A 3,766-nucleotide genomic window follows, 5' to 3' on the forward strand; every position below is an offset into this window, starting at 1 on the left:
TTAGGACTGCCTCCCAGGTGACAGATTCGCTTTCACTTGTTTATATTTTTTTTCTTAAATGATTTCAAACAAGTCGGAACAGTAAGTAAAGTAAGTAAATTTGTGTCCTCGTCCTCAGATGGTGCAGCTCGTTTCAGGCTCACCGCCAATGTAGGTGAGCTTAATGTACCATTTTAACCACATACCAGCCCTCCGGCAATTCTTAAATCTCTAGCAGTACCAGAAATCGAACCCCGGCCTCTATGGAGGACAACAAATAACGCTAACAGTTACGCTACAGAAGCGGACAGTTGGAACAGTGGTTCCCGGTGGCAGTTTTGAGTGATGTTCTCTGGATGTAGGAAAATGCTCGTTACCTCGTTAAAATGAACAGTGCTCCATTTAGTGGTGATGATGACCATTGTTTTAAGGCGATGTACAACTAAGCAGTCATCCCCTAATAACTCCAATTTGAAACGAAGGAAGAACAGGTCCGACTCTTAGAAGAATGAAGGCATCGACAATGGAAAGAGAAGGGCCACAAAAGGGGTTCGCAGAGAACAAGAACTGAACAAGGGAGAGGGATGAAAGTGAGGGGATTAGCATGCTCAGTTAGAGGACCCATGTCACCAACCCACGCTCCCCAAGTGAGTGCCACTGGGGGACCTCTTACATCAAGCGTGGGACGTGGGACACCGTGGATGTATTCTACCACCCCAACCTCAGAGGGGGGAATGTTTTTGTTGCACCGAGCAAGTGGCTATGTGGTTTGGATCATGTAGTTGTCAGCTTGCAATTGGCAGATAGTGGTTTCGGACTGCACTATCGAGAGCCCAGAAGATAGTTTTCCGTGGTTTCCCATTTCCACATCAGAAAAATGCTGAGCATATACCTTAATTAAGACTACGGTCACTTCTTTACCAATGCTAGCCCTTTGCAGTCCAGCTCCATGTCTAAGTGGTTAGCGTGCTGGCCTTTGTTCACAAGGGTCTCAGATTCGATTCCCAGCAGGGTCGGAAATTTTAACAATAATTGTTTAATTCCCGTTGCGCGGGGACTGGGTGTATGTGCCGTCTTCATCATCATTTTATCCTCATCATGACGCGCAGGTCGCCTACGGGAGTCAAATTAAAATTCCTGTAACAGGCCTTTCCGGAGGCCACACGGCATTTCGTTTCAGCCCTTTCCTATTCCATCGTCGCCATAAGACCCACCTGTGTCAGTGCGACGTAAAAATCAAATTTAAAAAGATTCTGTTGCACACATTATTAAGGGGAGGTTGTACCTTCCTAGGGGGCAAAATATCAAAAAAAATTTTTTTGCTCATAAACATTCCTTGGAGTGTACTTTACTAGATAAATATGTTTTCGAATGGCATTCTAGCCATTAAAGGCTTTAAATATTAATTTCCTTTAAGAGCAGCACAACTTGCCACGCCCCCTTTCGCCATCTGTCAACTTCTTGAACTTCAGATATTTAATTTTAGCGGCATGTTGATTTATGTGAAGATATTTCGTTTTCAGGGTTGGCTCCTCTGTTCACGCGGAACGACTTTCACTTGTTTCTTGTGTTTCCGGCGCGTTTTCTGGACATGTTTACATCCGAAAGTTTGTTTTTGTGACAACATGCCTCGAATTGGAAGAGTGTATAAGAAATGTAAAGGAGGGCCTGGAAGAAAGCCGAAAGCAAGTGTAGTTAGTGGTAATAATAGTGCAAATAATACGGATTTTGTCCGTGGGAGTGGTGCAGGCTGTTCTAGGTTAGATTCAACATGTGCTTCAACTTCATCAGTGATTGTGAGTGATAATTCTGGCAGTGAAAATATTAGTGCCAGTGCTTCCAGAAGAAAGCTGAATACTGATTCAAGTATAGGATCTTTTGTAAGTACTCAATCTAATAATGAAGAACATACAAGTGGCAATGTTATCATAGATATTGAATTGTTGTCATCTGCCATATCTTCATTTGCAGTCTGTAAAGCATGCCATGTTAGTGACAGTTTATTTTGTTGTGAAGATACCACTGCAAGATATGGACTTGCTAGTAAACTATTTCTGAAATGCAGGAACTGTAAAGCTCAGTATTCATTTCGTACCAGTAGGAAGGTTGACAGTGGGTATGAAACTAACATTAGGTTTGTGTATGGATTGCGTACTATAGGCAAAGGTGAATTAGCTGGTAAGACACTATGTGCAGTCATGAATCTCCCAAGTGGCCCAACAAGATTCCAGAAGTATACAGGTACATTATGTGAAGCTGCTAAGCATTGTGCTATTGCCTCTATGAAGGCTGCTGTCAGTGATGCAATTGAAATTAATGATAATTCTACAGATATTGCTGTGGCTGTTGATGGAACGTGGCAGCGTAGAGGGCATACTAGTCTGAATGGAGTAGTAACTGTAACAAGCATGGATAATGGCAAAGTGCTAGATGTAGAGGTACTGAGTAAGTACTGTCATAAGTGTAGATTTATAAAAGATAATGAAAAACTTAAATTACATAAAGAAAGTTCTGAATGTAGTGTAAATTTTGAAGGGTCCAGTGGGAATATGGAAGCTGCAGGTGCAGTAAACATTTTTTCCAGGTCAGTTGATATGTTTGGGGTAAGGTATGTAAAATATTTAGGGGATGGAGACAGTAAGAGCTTCAAAAGTGTGGTAGAAGCAAAGCCATATGGAGATGTCAGGGTGGAAAAGCTGGAATGTATTGGACATGTCCAGAAAAGGATGGGAACCCGCCTTCGCAAGTTGAGGAAAGATATGAAAGGCATAAAATTACCAGATGGAAAACCACTATCTGGGAAAGGTAGACTCACAGACAAGGAGATAGACAGTTTGCAGAACTATTATGGTATGGCTATTAGAAGGAACTGTGACAGTGAGATGAAAATGAAGCAGGATATCTGGGCAATTTATTTTCATAAACTATCAACTGACACGGAGTCTTGTCATGCCTTGTGCCCAAAAGGACCAACCTCATGGTGCAAATACAACCGTGCTATAGCAGCTGGTGAACAGTATAGTCATAGGCACTCATTGCCTGTTGAAGTGTGCAATGTAATAAAGCCAGTTTTTAGAAGTTTGACTGATCAAAACCTGTTGCGTAAATGTTTGCATGGTAAAACACAGAACCCAAATGAATCATTTAATAGTGTAATATGGTCTAGAATTCCTAAAACAGTATTTGTAGTTAAGGATACATTGAATTTGGGTGTATATGATGCAGTTGTGTCATTTAATGATGGTAATGTTGGTAGAGTTAGGCTGCTTCAAAGGTTAGGCATAAAACCTGGGGAAAATATGGTGAAGGCATGTTCCGAGTTGGATGCTGTCCGTGTCAAGAAAGCAGATTATGAAGTTACTATGATGGCTAGGAAGGCAAGAATGCACTCAAGGAATGCTAAAAGGGCCAGGGAGGATAAAGAAAATACAGATGACCCAGGATATGGTGCAGGGATGTTCTAAAGTGAGTAACAAACTATGTTCAACTTTGAAACCTGTTTTCTGAGATTTTATATTTTTAATCTTTAAGTACATTTTTCTCAGGAACTAAACATCACAGAACAGTATAACTTAAATACCACACAGGTACTGGGATTAACATTATTGATGCATTTGTTGAAGAGTTTAAGTTTAATATTTCAGAAATTATGAATTAATAAAAGTGAAATATTTGGATATTTTGGAAATTCTTTTAATAACTTGCAAAAACTTCTGTAAAAATTACATGATAAAAGGTACTTGCCTACACAAATAGGTCAAAGAAGAGAAACCCTTCCTCTACCAGC

The 3,766-nt window shown here is 40.5% G+C and overlaps 1 protein-coding gene across 1 annotated transcript; it reads left to right on the top strand.

Annotated features, from left to right (window-relative positions):
* The first annotated feature begins 1,604 nt into the window (after positions 1-1,604).
* Positions 1,605-3,443, top strand: LOC137498538 (uncharacterized). Its single transcript, XM_068226199.1, has one exon. It carries the CDS (start codon positions 1,605-1,607, stop codon positions 3,441-3,443), a length of 1,839 nt encoding a protein of 612 aa, XP_068082300.1.
* Positions 3,444-3,766: the final 323 nt, after the last annotated feature.

This window comes from Anabrus simplex, chromosome 1, assembly GCF_040414725.1.
Source record: "Anabrus simplex isolate iqAnaSimp1 chromosome 1, ASM4041472v1, whole genome shotgun sequence".
Classification (NCBI taxonomy): Eukaryota; Metazoa; Arthropoda; class Insecta; order Orthoptera; family Tettigoniidae; genus Anabrus; species Anabrus simplex.